This window comes from Malaclemys terrapin, chromosome 1 (genome assembly GCF_027887155.1).
Source record: "Malaclemys terrapin pileata isolate rMalTer1 chromosome 1, rMalTer1.hap1, whole genome shotgun sequence".
Lineage (NCBI taxonomy): Eukaryota > Metazoa > Chordata > Testudines > Emydidae > Malaclemys > Malaclemys terrapin.
In genome coordinates, this window is record NC_071505.1 from 125,982,679 (window position 1) to 126,000,209 (window position 17,531).

General features: G+C 40.4%; 1 protein-coding gene across 2 annotated transcripts in view; it reads left to right on the forward strand.

The window, feature by feature from the left end:
• The window catches only part of FBLN1 (fibulin 1), a 107,780-nt gene that overhangs the window by 37,605 nt on the left and 52,644 nt on the right, over nucleotides 1-17,531 (forward strand). For both annotated transcript variants that reach the window (XM_054038335.1, XM_054038325.1), the window contains exons 6-14: nucleotides 2,073-2,174; nucleotides 2,753-2,890; nucleotides 5,058-5,195; nucleotides 8,148-8,291; nucleotides 12,049-12,177; nucleotides 12,732-12,857; nucleotides 13,533-13,652; nucleotides 14,568-14,699; nucleotides 16,379-16,502. In XM_054038335.1, the coding sequence (XP_053894310.1) occupies nucleotides 2,073-2,174; nucleotides 2,753-2,890; nucleotides 5,058-5,195; nucleotides 8,148-8,291; nucleotides 12,049-12,177; nucleotides 12,732-12,857; nucleotides 13,533-13,652; nucleotides 14,568-14,699; nucleotides 16,379-16,502 (1,153 nt within the window). The remainder of the gene's footprint in view (nucleotides 1-2,072; nucleotides 2,175-2,752; nucleotides 2,891-5,057; nucleotides 5,196-8,147; nucleotides 8,292-12,048; nucleotides 12,178-12,731; nucleotides 12,858-13,532; nucleotides 13,653-14,567; nucleotides 14,700-16,378; nucleotides 16,503-17,531) is intronic.

Below are 17,531 nucleotides of genomic sequence, written 5' to 3' on the forward strand. Positions count from 1 at the left end.
GGGGGCCAAATTATGAGGGGGTCACTGTCTCTTGGGGAATCACTGTTAGTACCTTCTTTAATATCCCTACACAGTGCCCATCTCTACCTACCTGCCTGAGAGGGTGTGTAGCAGACCCAGGTTACTTGTGCTTATCCCGGTGCTCTGGCAGGCGATATGGGTAGCCCACACAGGAGAATAATGGGACAGCTTACACTCCCTTGTTTGTTGGGTGGGCATATAGGGAAATAGACATTCTTGCCCTTAAGAAGTAGAGAATTTTACATCTGCTGCTGTTTCACTTTGCCTGGGCTGTCTTTATTTGTTCATAACATTTATTTTTCTAACTCATTAACAAAAAAAAATTTCAAAGGAGATATTTTTTAAAGGATGGGCTAGATACTCAGCTGCTGTAAATCAGCATAGGTCTGTTGACTTCAGTGGAGCTATGCTGACTTACAGCCACTGAAGATGTGACCATATATTAGAAATACTGATTGGGATTTTCAAACTTCCTTAGGCCTCTTTGAAAATCCCAACCTCCAATTGTAATGGTTTGTAGTTTGACATGGATATTGAACAGCATTCCAGTCTATTCAGTTGTATCTAGAACCGAAATTGATTCCAGAAGATCCAAACATACTTGACCTTTTGTTTGAAAGTGTCCAGACAAGTTACAATGAGCCCAGTGGCATCAGGCATTCCACTTTTAGAGCTTGAAGAACATGTGTATTCTGTTCCTATCCTTGTTCGTGGTTGAGATGATTAGATCTGAAATGGCGTAACTAATTTCTGTTTGACCTGCACAATCCACATGAAAATTGGAAGGAAAATGAAAGAAAGATAAATAATGACTTGTACATTGATTTTTTTTTTTTTTTTTTTTTTTTTTTGGTGGCAAGTGCATGCTGCCTCTTGGATGGAATATTTGATTTGGATAATGATCTGCTTATTTTGATTTACTGCCTGTCACATGTGTTTCATGTATCTAAAAGATTAAAACATCAGAGATTTATTATTTTCTGCAAACATTTCTGAATAAAGTAATACATTTTTGGATTAAAAAAAAGTTTGAGTTAATAGACTGATATTCCAGTATAAGCTTTAAGAGGTAGCAACAGATACTGTGCCAGTTAAGCGATGATTTATCATACTGCCTATTTGGCTGTTATACTCCATAGGTGTTAGAAACAGAAAACACCTGTTGAGTCATCAGGTCCCTTATCCTGCCAAAGCAAAAGCTGGCTGTCCTTCTTGACTCAAGATGATAAATTACATTAAAAGGTGTTAATGATATACTTTCCTAATATTACTTTTCCATGTCAGCAATTGCTGTAGTAGCCAGATTGAAGTTATTCATTTGCAAGAGGGAGGGGAATTGGTCTGTCCAATTGCAAATGGGAGTTGCTGTCCATTAGACACTCTTTCTATTAAGGGCTACACTATAAACAAGTTTAAGGATCGTTTCTATCACTTTTTTCCAAAGATGAGTTCAAATGTGTCAGGCAATGAAACTTCCAGCAATTCTCTGGGAGGCCATTTCACAGTCTGAGGGTATCTACATTAGGCAAATGTCTGACTTGCCTATTATGACCCTTCTAGCTTTTCTTATGGGATAGTAGTCGATATTAAAAAAATCATGCTTTGCCAACAATTACCCACACAAGAGCGCCGCCAGCTTTTCTGCCACCCTAGGTAGTGGAAGGTCCCGCCCCGAAATGCCACCCCCCACAGGGGAAGGTCCCTCCACCGAAATACCACCGCGGTCGCCGCCCCCCAAATTGTAGTGCCCTAGGCGACCGCCTAGGTCGCCTAATGGGTTGCGCTGGCCCTGTACCCACAATGGTATCTGAGCTTTCCTCCTGAACTCTGAATAGGATATATTTGTGATGTTGGTTGATTAAGGTTGACTTTTTTTTAATGCTGGTTTCTTTCTGCTAATTTTTTTTTTCTTCTTAGTGTATTCTTCGAGCATACTAGTCAAACATCCTGTATTTTGCTGGGCACTCATGTTTAAGTAGTTGACATCTTTCCAGTTTTGTGTGATGAACTAAATTGTATACTTTATTCGTAAAAATCACATCTGTTTTTAGGAGGCGGTCCCTGTACACAGCAGTGTAGGGACACAGGCTCCAGTGTTGTCTGCTCCTGCTTTGTTGGGTACCAGCTTCTGTCTGATGGTGTCACCTGTGAAGGTAAAAGAAACAAAATGATTGCCTCTGTTTGTTGCTTAAAGGTAAAAGTGTTTTGTTTATTGTGGATTTTTTTACAGGATAGTGACTAGGACATGCTTATATTGGGAGTGGAAGGAGACATTGGGCAATGAAAGGCTGAGTTAGGTAGGGTGTGAACTTGGGGACAATAGAGGTAAGGAGCTGGGAAGAGACCAGTTCAGTGGGGCAGGTGGAGGGTTTGCAGATGGATAGGAGGCAGGAGAGACCTCAAGTTTGGTGTTGGGAGTGAAGATAGCAGTAAAAGTATGCCGTTCCATTTGCAATAGTCAATGAATATTCATATAAAATACAATATATCCTAGACCTGCCACCTGAGATGTTGAATCCTTATAGTTGAAAACACAGTGAGTGGCTAAAAATTGAGAACAGAAAAGAGCAGTAACTTTTTTTTGTGGGATATGGAATCCACAATGCACCCCGCATGTGGGTGTTCAAAGTTTCTGTTGCCCCAAGGCTGACCCTTGTTCCTTTCTCTTCCCAAGGATTTAAAGTCTTTTGTTTTAACTGTTTAATTATCTGTCCACTTTGGTTACTTCTAGATACTAATGAGTGTATCACTGTGATGCACAACTGTGGGATTGGACAAACTTGTGTCAATACAGTAGGATCTTTCCGCTGTCAGCGTGAAACGAGCTGTGGGACTGGTTATGAACTCACTGAAGACAACCATTGCAAAGGTATGTCCCAGGCTGCATACTGGGCACCTAGGAGACTGATGTTTATCAATATTTATGATGCCCCAAAATGCTAAATAAATTATTGTGTCTTGTTGTTTTCTGGAAATACATGTGTAAGTTGTATTTCCATACCATAGACTCATAGACTTTAAGGTCAGAAGGGACCATTATGATCATCTAGTCTGACCTCCCGCATGATGCAGGCCACAAAGCCGTCCCTACCCTTTCCCTTGACTCTGCTGTTGAAGTCCCCAAATCCTGTGGTTTAGAGACTTCAAGTAGCAGAGAATCCTCCAGCTAGCGACCCCTGCCCCATGCTGCGGAGGAAGGCGAAGATGTGTCGTATAGTCTAATATGAGCATCTAACACTTCAGCCTGAGGTGCTTTCTTCGGGGAAATGTAAATGAGCCACAAACCCAATTTGTCTTGGCTTCCACTGGAAAACAATCCATCTCTCTGCAGCTGAGAATGGTCTTGATGGGCTTTTTACTCCCCTGAAGGATGTAGGCCAGCTACTTGGGCCTATATTTTGGGTAAGATTATATTGTAGAGGAGGGGGTTGGACTAGAGCTTTGAGCAGGGGGTTGGACTAGATGACTCCTGAGGTCCCTTCCAACCCTGAGAGATAGGGGGTGATACAATTTAATTTTTTTTTTAAATTAGTGTTTTTTTCCCTGAAGTGTTCAGTTGACCTAACTTGGCTCCCTTTGAAGTCAAAGGTAAAACTCCCATTGACTTAAATGAGAGAGCAGTTTTAGGCCATTGAAAATTCCACCTATAGGCATTAATAATCTTTTCCCATAGGAATAAGAGGAGTGCAGCCTCTAGTCAGTGCTTTGGAAACTCTTACTAGGAGTTCCCAAATTATCATCTTGGAATTATATTAACTATCAGGACAGAAATTTCTACTATTGCTTTGACAGCTTTTGAAAAATTATGTTTTCCCTTAAGGAAAATACCTAGCAGCCAGATGTATGATAGCTGATATTTGAAAAAGGACAGATCCTTCAACATTAATGGCATGAGGAAATATGAAAGCCTTTTCGATGGAAAAAATGACAGACACCTTATATCGGGATTAAGTACATTTTATAATGTCTGGTTACCATTTTTTGGAGTTTGAACAAAATAAACACACAGATGAAGATAAGAGGTTGACCAAACACAAATGGGTCCTTTAAAGATAACAAATACAGGTTATGAATAAGATTTGTTAATACTTGCATGGAATGTTCATATATCTGATTGAAAAAAAGATAAAGTTTTTAAAAAATTAACACAGAATGATGATCTTCATTTATTGTTTTTAACCGTCATGTAAAATCAAATAGAAAACTTCTGCCTTATTACAGAGGTCTATCAGTTTTATCCCTATTAAATACTAGAAGGCTTTTCTATAAGGTTTATTAAGCCTACAGGAAACATTTTCAATGTTCATGACATTTAAATTCATTTTTTCCCCCACTGAGCTACTTTCCCACAAAAATTTGCTAAAACATACCTACATTTTTTATCGTTCCAAAGAATTTTTATCCCATGACAAATATAAGGCTCAAACCTGAAGTCTTTACTTTGTTTTTACATAGGCAAAGATCTTTTTAGAATCAATTATCTACATTCGCATTTACACTCAGACTCTTCTACACCACTCTGACAGTGGAAAGGGGCCTTAAAGTGAGCATAAATTACACTTCATTTCATGTTAAGCCAGACTGATGTAGGGGGGCCTTAGTGTAAAATGAGAATGAAGCCTGATGAGTTTACCTGAGAGAGGATTTAATAAAATTAAGGACTTCAGGATTTAGGCCTTTATTCAGAAAAGCATTTAAGCGCATTCTTAACTCTGATTGACTTCAGTGGGATTTAGCACATGCTTAAGTGCCTTGTTGAATCAGGGCCTTAGAAAATACTGCTTCAGACACTGTGAAAATATTGCAAGTCATCTGGTTGTTTAATAAGATAATAAAGAGAACTAGCCTGCTGCCTAGTTCTGTGAGATTCCAGTAAAGACAATGGGCCAAATTAATCTTCAGTGTAACTACACTGAAATGATGAATGAAGTTACACCCAGGATGAATTTGGCCTATGTTTCCTAACTCTATCTTAAGTGTAATAAAAAAACTTGTGTAAAACTCTTGCTAACTATTTTTTTTTTGTGATGTACCAGATATTGACGAATGTGAGAGTGGTACTCATAACTGCCTCCCCGATTTTATCTGTCAGAATACTCCGGGATCTTTCCGTTGCCGACCCAAGCTACAGTGCATGAATGGGTTTATACAAGATGCGCTAGGCAACTGTATTGGTAAGACATATTGTCACTTAAATGAATTCTTAGAGTTGTGCGTAGGCCAACATACTGCTGCACGGGGTCAGGTCTGAGCCTTCCACGTCAATCCTAATGCTGATGTTCATCTTTATATATTACATCATCTTCCTGCTCCCATTAAAAGTAGAATTTGATCATAAGTGATTTAGAATTCTAAGTCTGATTTTTTCAAAAGACACTTAGGGTATGTCTATACTACCTTCCGGATCGGCAGGCAGCAATCGATCCGGGGGGGGGTCGTTTTATCGCGTCTAGTCTAGACACGATAAATCGACCCCCGAGTGCTCTCCCGTTGACTCCTGTACTCCACCGCCCCGAGAGGTGCAGGCAGAGTCGACAGGGGAGCGGCAGCAGTTACGTTATTCACGTAGCTGAAGTTGCGTAACTTAGATCGATCCTTCCCTCCCCCCCCGCAGTGTAGACCAGGCCTTAGGCAGTAAAAATCTAAGACCTGTTGACTTTCAATGAGACTTAGACACTCAGTCACGTAGGGTAAAATATTCAAAAGCACATAAGTCTTTTTTGTTTATCATGTGCTTCTAACACAGGATTTGTAAAAATATTAATTCATTTTGACATACTTTCTCTCCCTTTATTCAAATGATTTTACATAACCATAGAAATGTAGGGCTGGAAGGGATCCTGAGAAGTCATCAAGTCCAGCCCTCTGCAGTGAGGTGGGACCAAGTAAAACTAGACCATTCCAGAAAGGTGTTTGTCCAACTTGTTTTAAAAAATCTCCAGTGATGGGAATTCCACAACCTCCCTCGGAAGCCTATTCCAGAGCTTAACTACCCTTTTAGTTAGACAGATTTTCCTAATATATAACCTAAATCTCCCTTGCTGCAGATTAAACCATTACTTCTTGTCCTTCCTTCAGTGGACATCGAGAACGTTGTTTAGAACTGAAAGTCCAATGCTTGGTATTACTTTAGCATAAGAGTATCCTCTACAATGGAATTTGCTTTTGCTGGTTTGTTCAGCTACATAGAACAGATCTTGCTTTCCCAAGTCAGCTCCCATATATTAATAGTTCAGAGGAAAGAATTTTTACCACCTCAGGTAAAGAATGTAACTACCGGTCGGAATGATAATTAAGGTCAATTATGATGGGAGTGGGGTTTAATTTGAAAGACAGAATAGAAACTGTTGGGTTTAAGGGTATTAATACTTTGCATTCTAGGATTTGTAGGATCTAACCTGACAAACTAGAATTCTATATATGTCAGAATAATTGGCTTTCAACAGGCTTTAAATAGATTTGTCTGGTGTGTCCTACAAATCTATCAGCTCTTCTCATGATAGTAGCACTTCAAGTCCCAACTTAACTTTAAATTCCCTCAGCAGCATAGCCTGTTTTGGACTCGTGAAATCTGCTGAGCAACAGGATTTGCCAATTAGGTAGCATGTGATCAAGCTCCCATTTTCCTTTCAACCTTCCTTCCTTTTCTGAAAACTGACATTTGAAAAATACAAGGCTGAAAACAAAATTATCCGTGTGTAAAATTATACTTGATAAAATGAAGCCAGTTCTGTATTGTCGGATAACTTATCCCTTAAAGACTAATCTCTGACACAAGGAACAGATCATCAGCTGGTGTAAATTGGTGTGGATCTGTTGGCTTCAGTGGTACTACACCATTTTACACCAGCAGTGAATCTGGCCCTTATAGTGCCTTCCACGGTCCATCCAGAAGAATTCCTCAGACACTTCACATGTCGGTTGCACAAACTATGCATCAAATGCTGCCCTGTATTGTGCTGAGCAGGAAAGAGAACAGGAACTTTCCTACCTTTCCAACCCACAGGTTCAAAGTAGGACACTCTCCTTGCACTCTTCAGAGCTGGCTGAAGTGTCTGCTGGTGCTCTATGTGCCCAAGAGAATGAGGTCTGGTAGGCAGGAGCATGGCTCAGCAGCATGTGCTACAGGGAGGGGTAGTAAAGCGTACTCTGGTACAGATTCACCAATCCCACTCCTGCCTGGCCATCCAGAGTCATCCTGCCCTAAGCCAGGTGGATACTCTGCTCTATTCCACACTAACTCTGGGATGGAAGACATCAGCTCTTTGACAGTAAACCATAAAACCATAACACTGCATAGTAATGTAGGATACAGAGTGAAAAAGGTTTTCACCTGAAACCACAGGGGGAATTTTAGACCGGCAATTACCTAAACTGAATTGGAATTTGGCTAGGATGCTGTACACTTATAGAAAGTGCTATGCCCACATGCTGTCAGGTCTTCATACCTTCTCCCTGTTCTCACAGCACACTGCCTCAGGTACCAGCATGCTGGAGCAATGATTACTAGACTACTACTTAAATTCTAACTTCAGCCATTGAATGAACCATCACTATGTGCTGGGCTTTCCTTGGAGATTTCCTCTTGAAATACTTGGCAAGTCCTCACTCTGCTTAGCTGGTGATATGGCAGTCTGAGGTGCTTTGGTCTCATGTCATTACATTTTAAGGGTCTTTTAAGTTTATAACATTTTTATGACAGGGAGGAGCATATATCATACAGTCAAAAAGTGAGCAAATGCCCATTTGTGGAGAATAGTAAGGCATTCCATGGATGACGGAGAAATGACTAGTTTGCAAATAAGCACTTCTACTCTTCAGTCTCTGTGCACAAGTGGTTGGTTACATTTTTGCTCATGTTTTTATTTTCTGCATTTTGGGGAGATTTCCAAAGGCACAAATAGGAGTTATGCACCCAACTGCCATTGACTTTCAATGTTGTTAGGGCATTACCTGCCCTTTATGCCTTTGCAAATCTCCCACTTTGGTGTACTAAATTGTGCAAATATGTGTCTGCTCTCAAGGGCTGGTTCCCAAGCTATTAAGGGTGTAAGGATAGTATCTTACCTTAAAATGTCTGTAAACTGAGGATGGTTTTCTTTAATTGAATTTGTATGTCATCGTAGATATCAATGAGTGCCTAAGCATTAACATGCCATGCCCAGTTGGACAGATGTGCATTAACACAGATGGCTCATATACCTGCCAAAGAAATGTACCAAACTGTGGACGAGGTTATCATCTCAATGAAGAAAGAACAAGATGTGTAGGTGAGTAGCAGAAATGGAGTAAAACTGCTAAATGAACACATGATGTGCACACATCTACTTTTTCACTTAACCTGTCTGTTCCCTGCACTCAACCAAAGCCATTCTCACAACTACTTCCAAAGCCTCCTCTTGACTCTTTTCTTGCTCTCCCTCACAAGTGATGGATTGCAAACATCCCCTCTCTCTCCTCCTTCAAATCACTTCTGAACCTCCATATTCTGGGAGGTTTGTGTGATAATGACCATGCAGAATGGCATTGTCTGCTACTTGTATTAATATACTGAAATAGTGTAGCAAGGGTGATATTCACTCCGGTACAGAAGACCAGCAAAAGGCCCGTGAGCCACTTATGTCCAACGTAAATCATCATAACAGGTCTTAAAATCTTAAGCTGACTATAAATTGTCACAGCTCCATTAACTTCAGTGAAGCTATGACAATTTTATACCAGTTGAGGATCTGTCCCAATGTATATCTTCAGTGCTATATAAAAATTACTTTGCACAGTTCTTACATAGTGTCATCTTCGCTTTTTCTTTTGAGACCTGCCATAGTGGTGATCCAATAATTGAAACCCAGGAATTGAAGTCCAGGAACTACTCAATGTATTTACTGCTAAATAGGTTGTTTTCCTACATTGAATTATTGAGAGAGGATGCAATCTAGTTTTTATGGAGTTATTAAAAGAAAAAGCAAACTAATATGAAGCTTAGCAGATATGTCACTAATTAATTTACTTCTGATTTCCCTAAAGCTAATCAAATAAAACACAGTACAATGATCAAATTAAAGTTACAATTGAAATTTGATCAATGGTTCAAACTACCTGACTTCCCAGGCTTGTCAGACACCTCGCTGGCTCCTGCCCTTGTCTATGCCGGCCGAGGGTCAACTCCCCAACTCCACTGGCCATGGGCAACACAAGCCCTTCTCTCTAAGTGCTGCAGGTCCAGCTGTTTTTCTACAGGCTAGTGATAGATGCACTCCAATCCTTGAGCCCTCTGAGCATCTCCCTGGCCTGTCCAGCCCCTGGTCCCTGGGATACTTGCAGTATTCAGTGCTCCAGAGGAGCAGTGCATCCCAGCTTAGCAGCTACACCTCAGCTCACCACCTTGCTTGATGCACAGCACTTAGATATGTTCACAGTGAAATCAAGCCTAAGTTTATTTAACAAAGCTCAGAGATTCAAGTGATAGTGAGTAGAAGTGTTAGAAACAAATGGTTGTATATAAAATAACATCATTTTTATGTTATTAATATACTGAAATAGTGTAGGGGTTAGACTTAATTAACGAGACACTCTCATGTCTTGTAGAATGTTGCTTATCCAAAATCTTTGCAGCTTATCACAGTGAGATTGACTGTGACTCTCTCTTTTCATGAGACAGTGGTGCTGTCAGCATGCCTCCGAGGTGAAGGATCCAATGTGTTTCTTTGCCTCGCAGGATAGATCAGCCCTATCTTTTGTTCTTATTCGTAAATAGGATGCCCTCTGCTGTTTGCTTCATCCTGTGAATTTCCTCTCTTGTAGACTTCAGTCACTACTTTTGCCTGTGGCTCAGTATGCAAATAGGCCTCATACAATACACAAATGACTAGATGGGGAGATAAGAGTCTGCTGCCTCCTACCCGAAAGGAGCATTTGCAAAATATGTCATCTTCTGGTGACCCACTTAAACACCAAGACCTTAAGAACATAATTTTTAGTATAGTTACATAACTCCTTAAATGTTATCTGTATATACATTCTGCAATGATTATGATGACTGTGGGCTACGAGCTCTCAGTAGATACCTCACATGCCAAGCTTTGGTGAACTATTATGCTTATACCTGATGCAGGGGATCCCTGAATCACAGTAATTACATCGGTTTATAAGGTTAATACAAGAATTACTTCAATGCTTCACAGGAAAGTTAACGAAGAACACCTTTCTTTTAACATAATGAATTGCATTAAGAATCTGCTAAAAGCAGAAGTTGACTTTTGCCTTTGTTTTAAGGAAGTATAACTCTTAGAATGATTTCTTACTAGCTTCCTACTTTAGTGTTCTGCCTTAAGTTTCTCTGCATATACACCCTAGGTTAGACTCTATTTACTTAGCTTATTTCCCTTCCCACAGGACTGCAATGTCTGCATCTTTCTGACACTCTTACAAAAATGCAGAAGTGATTCTTAAATCAGGCACTTAGAAGTTTTGGAATAACATGCTTTTATTCCAAAATAATATCGTCATAATTAGATAACATGCTTGCGGGTTTTTTAGGGTCTACCTAGGGAAAAGGTTAGTGATGTCGCTCTCTCTATCTCTCTGTAATGGAATGTTGGAGAATTCAAATGTCTCTGAACTCTATAAAAAAACTCTCTCTCACCTTTTTTTTTTTTTTTTAGTGTCTAATTCACATGAGTAGTCTTAATTAGTTCTAGTGTCGCAGATAACTTGAACTTTTTTTCATCTACAAGGAGGTGGTGAGTCTCTTTTTTCTCTTAGGGCTTGTCTTCACTACCGGGGACGCTGCTGCAATCGATGCAGTGGGTGTCACTTTAGCGAGTCTAGTGAAGACCTGCTAAATCGATGGTAGAGCACTCTCCGGTCGATTTCGGTACTCTAGCTACCCAAGAAGAGTAAGGTAAGTCGACCGGGGAGTGTCTCCCGTGGATGCAGCACAGTAAAGACACTGGGGTAAATTGACCTAAACTATGTTGACTCCAGCTACATTATTCCCGTAGCTGGATTAGTGTAACTTAGGTCAACTTACCCTGGTAGTGAAGACAAGCCCTGAGTGGTAGACTTCAGGCTTGGAGTCTTCTACTTCTCCTTTTCTGGAGGCTGGTCCAAAGAAGAGAGCTTGCTACAACTTCAGGTGGTGGTGGTGTAAGAGAAGCCCCCTTTTCCTTCTGCATGGTTATACTTTTGTTTGGTTCAGTATCCCCTTACTCTGCCTCAGAGACCATCCTTGTCCAATTAGAGATTCCAGCGTGTTGGCTATAGCTCATTATGGACCAATAATTTGGAATCTTGAACTGAAGTCATAGTAGAAAATTCCAGTTCGAGGCAGACATTTTCTTGCAAAATCCATTCATGACCACAAGCAGATGTCCTCTTTGTAAGCAGGACATGTGGGAAGGAGTTGACAATAGACTTTGTCTAACAGAATAGGGCCCATTCTCACTTTGCTAAATATAATTAATGGTTCATCATCATCATCAATCACACTTGTGCATCTCCATTCATTCCTTGTGACAGTTAGTAAGCATGATAAGGGAAAAGGGACTCGGGGGCAAGGAGGTGGGGGACAAGCCCAGGGTAAGTGCATGACGTACTTCAGTGCCTTATCACCTAAATCAAAGCTGCTTTAGCTTAGCATTTGATCAAATACAGTTATGCTGGCCCAAACTCAAATCTGGCCCAGGTTCCCTACACCACATATTACATGGGATCCAAGGGATATTTGTTCTGTAGTAATAATTTGCACTTGTAGGTCCTGCTCCAGCTCTCATTGACGGCAAGGAGAGCCTTGGTATTGACTTCAATGGGAGCTGGATCATGCCTGTATGGAGTAGTGTCTTCCATCTCAAACACTTTACAAATATTGAGGTAAGTATTTTATTCATGTTTTACATATGGGTAAACTGAGGTAGGGAGAGTTACTAAAGGGTGTGGGACAGAGCTGGCAGCAGAGCACTTATTGCTTTACCTCCACTCCTAATCTTTAACCTCAAGACCCTCCTTTCATTCATTTCCCTCTCCTTCTAGATGTGGATGAGTGTTCGTCACCTAACCAACTATGTGGAGATGGACATGTTTGTATAAATTCCCCTGGCAGTTACCGTTGTGACTGCAGACTTGGCTATTATTTTGAGGCTATCAGTCGAACTTGTATCGGTAAGGTCCACCTACTGACTCCAACTATACAAGCTCTTCTTAAACATTGTACTGTGGCATTTTATTTGTTTTATTTTATAATTTTATTTTATTAAAGGGATAATTTTATTAGTTGTTCACAAACTCTTTCATCTGAAAACGCATTAGATTATTCCATGATTTGTATAAGTACAAAAATGTATTAAAGAGCTATTGACATTTTGAAGAGAAGTGCATTTGCATTCTTAAAATGTAATAATGTTAAAAGGTAAGATCATGAGAAGGCGTGCATAATTGGTTTTATGATATTTATGATGTGCACCTAAAGTGAAAACATTCTTCTAAAAGATCACAGAACTGCCTTCTTTTGCTTATCACATTTAGATATGCACCAGGATATGATAAATAAAACCAGCTTTGTTTCCAGACTAACATTCTGAGAATTCATTCACTCACCAGTGTAAAACTTAGATACGGAGAACGAAAATCAAACTCCTGTGATCAAATGGTGATTTGTTAGACTGCTAACTAAAGCAAGTCTGTACATTGGTTTCTATTCATATTTATCATTGTAGATGTTAATGAATGTAGACACTACTCAGGTCGTCTCTGTGCTCACAAATGTGAGAATACTCCTGGATCCTTTTACTGCAGCTGTACTGTGGGCTTCAAACTTTCCACTGGTGGCAGGTTATGCGAAGGTAAGGATGCAATTTATGTAAGCTGAGTAGATAGAGAGAAAGAGAGAGAAGCACAAAATGATGAAGAAAGATATTCAGTTTGTTTACTATTCTTGTTTGGCTGATTCCTTTGTTTTCTTATAGACTAAATTAAACTGGCATAAGAAATGGGTCCACTGTAGTCATTTTCAAGGTGGAATACAAGTGTTGTGATTAAACAATACAATTGTAACTCACCCTTCCACTGTGTGGCTCTCTGGCCTCCTCTAGTGACTGGATCACATAGAGGTTTGAGCTACTATCGCCTTTTCAGTTCAGGCAGAAGAGGCTCATGCTTTTAGATCCACAAGCTGTAGGTTTGATTCTCACTGCTGATCACAAACCCAGTGTTGGCACATTACATGATGATGGGCAGCAACTTTCTAGGAGGTAGTACACTGCAGATTGCCTCCCATGTCACCGCCACACCACAGGTAGTACAGAGGGGATTGGGGGCCATAGCTTCCTCCTGCCCCTTATTGCCAGCTTGCTCAATGACACAAATACTAATACATATTTTTTGTGATTGTTATTTAATAAAGACATTTGATTAGTCAATATGAATGTTTTTAGAAATGTAGGCCCCAATCCTGCAGGTTGGGAGCCACAAAGGCAGACATCTACAGTGCTAATTATAGATAATTTTTTGTGTTTCAGACTTAAATGAATGTGAGAGCAACCCGTGTAGCCAAGAATGTGCCAATGTGTATGGTTCCTATCAATGTTATTGTCGTCGGGGCTATCAACTTAGTGATATAGATGGAATCACGTGTGAAGGTAAGAAATACTTAATCAAAGGATGCAAAAAAGGCATCTCTTAAGATGGGAGATGGGCATTCCTTTCTTGTTCTTGCCATGACAACAGAGACATTATAACAAAAAGAAATAGCTCCACATATCTTAAGTTTATGCCACTAAAAAACAATATTTCATCATTTGGTTTTCATAGCTTTTCATAGGCAATTAAATGCTACCTGAGTTCTCATATAAGGCCACCAAGCCTCTGGAGATATCTTGGCTTTCATGATGTGAAGGCCAGAGAGAGTTTTTGGTTTTTGTTGAAATTTAGTATGAGGCTTTTTGTACACATGGAAGTGGGTTTCAGCTGTGGAACTAAGTTGTTTGCACATTTTCATCACTGGAGAATCCTGGAGCACGTTTAATAAATGTCTAAAAATTCTAGTTAGTATTTTATTCACCACCCTTTTTGTGGCAAGTTATAAACAAGTCTTGCCCAAATATTTATCATAGGGAAGAAGTGTTGCCTAGTGGATAGAGCACTAGACAGCGATTCTCTTCACTGGGTTCTATTCCCAGTTCTGCTGCTGACTTGCTGGATGGCATCACGCAAATCATTTCAGGTCCCCGTGCCTCAGTTTCCCCATCTGTAAATTGGGGGTAATGATATTTACCTCCTTTGTAAAGTGCTTTGAGATCTGTGGATGAAAAGCACTATGTATTATCTATTTACATAGCAAAACTATGTTTTTGGCTTCTTGTTCTCTATATTGCCTTTGATTTTCCCAAGACTTCCCTTGTTACCTTTATGCGGGTGTTTTTGTCCCAGCCCACTAATCTGAGTCACAAGCTAGTGGCTTCTTGAACCCAACACTATCATAAAGCAGAACAGCTGCTGCAAACTAGTCAAGCTTCACAGGAGTTTAAAAAAAATTGTGGGGATTTCTTTTTCAGACATTGATGAATGTGCTTTACCTACTGGAGGGCACATCTGTTCTTATCGATGTAGTAATGTTCCTGGGAGCTTTCAGTGCACCTGTCCCTCTCCTGGTTATAGATTGGCAACCAATGCACGAAACTGCCAAGGTATGTTCAATAACTGTGCAGGAATATCTAATCTGATTGTTAGCTTGTGGAAAAATCTAATTGCATTTTTAATTGGTGGGAAACATAAATGTGTCTGTCGTATAGCCTTACAGGCAAGTTAGTAGATATCCTATGTCCACTAGAATTCAGTAGGGGCAAAACTAATAGTTCTATAATAATTAAATTGGATACTATAGAAATTACTCTAAGGCCCCAAAGAATGTAACAGAATACTCTTTCTACAGAATTTTTAAACCAGTCCATCAAATTCAGTAGAGAACTAGGTCCCAGCTAATGCTACAGAATTAAATGGGTTGGTTTAAGTATTTAATAAAAATATAATCCCGCTCTATAAAATGTATAGGATTTTTTCTATTTAGGGATTATGTTGGAGAAATAGCTAAATCTTTACAACAAATATTGTTCAGTTTTATGGGTAGGCACCAGAGCAAAGGTAAAGCACAGCTTTTCATGTTGACAAACCCAGAATCCTTTCACCTGTTTCCCCTTAACTGTTCATTCTAGCCAGGGAGGAAAAGTACATGGTTTCTTCAGAGACTGGTGCTTGCACTTACTCTAGTGCCAAAGACTAATACGTTTGGCTGACATACTGTCCCCATACACAAAACAAAGCATTTAGTTCACTTGACATACTCCCCTCTTCCTGGTGCAGCCTAGTGGCTTTCATCTGCAAGGCCTCACCCTATTCATATTTAAATTCTGCTAAATTAAAAGACCAACTTTTGCCATGCTGCCTACAGTGAATCAAGCTGACTTGTATATTTGTTCTTCCCTATCCTCTACCTCTATTTGTAGGTCTGGCCTTCAACCGTGAGCTCTTTGGGAAGGGACTTACCTTCCTTGTATAAAATTTTTGGCATGTTACAGATGCTGTGATGAATCAATATTAAGTAATAATGATAATCTGAGATAAATGTGTGGCTCAGGACACTTACAGCACACACACACACGTAGGGCTGGAGTCAAAGGAAGGGTAAATGTCAGACAATTTTGTTTCAACTTTTAATCATCATAGTGTCTGAGCACCACCTGTCACCTCTGCATGGTAACAGGTCTGCCAACCCACTCCCCTCTCACCCAGGCTGCTGAATATTTCTTTGCAGGCCTGCAGCCTCCCTGTTACCCCCTGATTGCCTAGCTGTTTTTATTTTGGGGAGCAAGAGTTTTCTTTCAGCCTCTCTTATCTAGCCTCTGAGGCCAGCATCAGCCTGTTGGGTTGTTCCTCCAGCAGCAATTGCTAGCCCCAGTGTTGTTGTTTCTATCCCAGCCCCTTCTGACACAATGCTTGCACTCAGTAGAAGACTATCTGCATGTGGGAGGGGCCATTGGGGCTCCAAATACCTTACATTTTGGTTGTTGACCAAAATTTGTCATTTATTAACCCTGCCATTTGCTTTTAGAAAATACAAAAAAAACCAACAGTCCTGCCATGTTTTACAATCTGAAAACCATATATTCCAACATCCCTTCAATAAATCCACCCATCTTTTATGCACCGCCCCTGAGGAATACCCGCTTGTGGAGTTTTTTTTCCAGCCAGTAGTAAAATCATGTTGCTCCCCTGTATTGCATGGTAGCTAACATGTGAGCTTCATCTGGGGCCTACAAGCAGAGGAATGGCTTGTGTTTTTATCCCTTTTATCTTTTCCACTTGACAGATATCAATGAGTGTGTGGCAGAAACACATAACTGCTTATTCAATGAGACCTGCTTTAACATCCAAGGCAGTTTTCGCTGTCTCTCTTTGGAATGCCCGGAAAATTATCGCAAATCAGGAGATACGTAAGTACATTCAATTTTCTAGTAGGCTGGCTTGATGGGGATCTCCCCAGGCCTAAAGCCACCATCATTTAAGCATATTGCAAATTTGTAATTCTCCAATCTGCCAACCCCATCAGTCGCACAATTATGGTCTTTCTCCCACATGTGAGACAGGCTCATGGTTCTTGAATTAAAAGTTTTAAAGTCACAAATAACACCAAATGGAGAGAGACACATACTCATTGACACCAAGTTGGACGCACAAGGTGATGTTATCAGCGTAGGCTTCTGATGGACAGCCTGGTGGTGGAGGTCATGTTTAGCCTCAAGATTCCAACACTCCCACAACTGGACTCAGGAGCTCCTTTCTTCCCTCAGATTGGCTAAGTCAAACCCTTTATCTGCTTTTATATTTCAGTGAAAGGTTCATTTTCCTTGCAGTTCTCTCTCTAAAGCCTTGTCTATACTATGGAAATTTTGCAAAAATTCCCCTCCCTGCTAACACCACTTCATCTCCACCACTGTTAGCAAGATTGGGAGCCCAGGTGTAGAAGACCTGTTGGCTGCTACCAGTATTTGTTTCATTTTGTGCTGCTCAGAGAAGATCTAATCAGCATGGTGTATAAAATGTCACAGGCAGCTAGCAACCCATCTACATTAGCTGTAATGGTGCTAATGATAAGAAGAAATCTTTGCAAAATTTCTCTAGTGTAGACAAAGCTTATGGCTGCTCCAGGGCCGGACTCATTCTGGCTTCCTCCTCCTCCTTCCCACCTGCTTTATGGCAGATCAGCAATCAAGAAGTTCCTTCTGAAGGCCATGTGGTTGTTCCACAACCTTCCCAAGTGCACCTGCCCAGGTAAGTTTCTATTCTATCAGCTAGAGAGAGAGGCTGACATGCCACAGTGGTCATAAATCTGTCATTCCCTTCCCAATCAATGAGAAGACATGATTCCATCACACACCACGTCTCAGCTAAGACTTAATATTCTATGTCCCATCTGTGGAATGAGGCTAACACTTATTTACCTCAGAGGAGTATTGTGAGGA